At 37.6% G+C, this 1,348-nt stretch overlaps 1 protein-coding gene across 1 annotated transcript; it reads left to right on the top strand.

Annotated features, from left to right (window-relative positions):
- The first annotated feature begins 46 nt into the window (after positions 1 to 46).
- On the top strand, positions 47 to 1,114 carry LOC100640900 (uncharacterized). The gene has a single exon (XM_003391678.1). It carries the CDS (start codon positions 47 to 49, stop codon positions 1,112 to 1,114), a length of 1,068 nt encoding a protein of 355 aa, XP_003391726.1.
- Positions 1,115 to 1,348: the final 234 nt, after the last annotated feature.

Raw genomic sequence — 1,348 nt, 5'->3', positions numbered from 1 at the left:
CTCCTCTCTCTCTCTCTTTCTCTAAAAAGAGTAGCATCAATCCAAAATGGCAGTAGCTTCTTCTTCTTCCAATGATCGTCTTGAGCTAGTAGCAGCTGCATTAACCAGTCTAATACCAGGGAGTAAAGTCATTACTAAAGATGATCCACTGTATACAACACTGGAGGATCCAAAACCACTAACATACCAGCTATTGAGTAAAAATGTAATTGTGGAGAGCAGGCCAGAGCCTGAACCAGGGCTAGTTGAACCGTTTGAAGAAACAGAATTAGATTGGGAAGAAATTAAGAACCAGACTTCAAGGCGTTCTCGTTTAATTGCAACCCCAACAGAGAAATTTATCATGACAGTTAAGTTCCTCAATGGCCAATCCTACAAATTTCAAGTAGACCCAAGAGCTACAGTGTATGCATTAAAGTGGTCCATCTTTAAGAGTAAAGGGTTTGATGAGTACTCACAGTATGATGTTAATAACATTGTACTCACCTTTGAGGGAACTGAGCTCAATGATGACGATCAATTGCTGACAGACTATGGGATTCAATACATGTCAACCGTAACAGCTGCTGTTAAACTAAGAGGAGGAGCCGGACCAGATATCTTCGTATTAAATGAGGAATTTATGGATCCAGGCTATGATTTTGACTTCACAGACATTGATGATAGCGGCACAGAGTTCAAAAGAGGTGGTCATGTCTACAAGCGACCGTGTGGCTGGAATAGATTAGCAATCAAAGTCAATGGAAAGTTTGAGAATGATGACTGGTTGGGATGTTCAGGCCTAGATAATGAATGGCCAGTCTCATATCATGGAACAGCAAAAGAAGGAGCAGAAGGTATCACAAAAAAAGGATATGATGAGACAAAGTTAATTAGAGATCTTCATGGAGTAGGCCATTACTCTACTCCTGACGTTACCGTTGCTGCTGGATATGCCACTTCATTTTTATGTAAAGATAAACAATATGAAGCTATAATGCAGAACAGAGTTAATCTTGAAAAGTCTAAGATAGTACCAAAGGAAAAGACATATGCTGGAGCAGAGTATTACGTGACACCATCTGCTGATGACTTACGTGCATACGGAATATGTATCAGGGAAGTGAACTTTTGAATAAAAATAAAATGATAACACTTAAAACATTGATAAGCTTTAAAACATTGATAGGTTTCTTTAGGTTGTTTTGCAATTATAGCAAATAATTTTTTCCTTTATATAAAAATTATTGTAGTTGAACTATAAAAGAAAACTAGAAAGGAATCTTGGTAAAATTCTGGTCCAGATATTACTATTAATATCAGAAGTTCCCTTTGGTGAAAAGCTATCATACAGGTTGTAGCAGCCTAA

This window comes from Amphimedon queenslandica, unplaced genomic scaffold (genome assembly GCF_000090795.2).
Source record: "Amphimedon queenslandica unplaced genomic scaffold, v1.1 AMPQUscaffold_7168_Cont20878, whole genome shotgun sequence".
Taxonomy (NCBI): domain Eukaryota; kingdom Metazoa; phylum Porifera; class Demospongiae; order Haplosclerida; family Niphatidae; genus Amphimedon; species Amphimedon queenslandica.
Note: the sequence above shows the minus strand (reverse complement) of the source record. Positions and strands in the feature narration are given on the sequence as shown.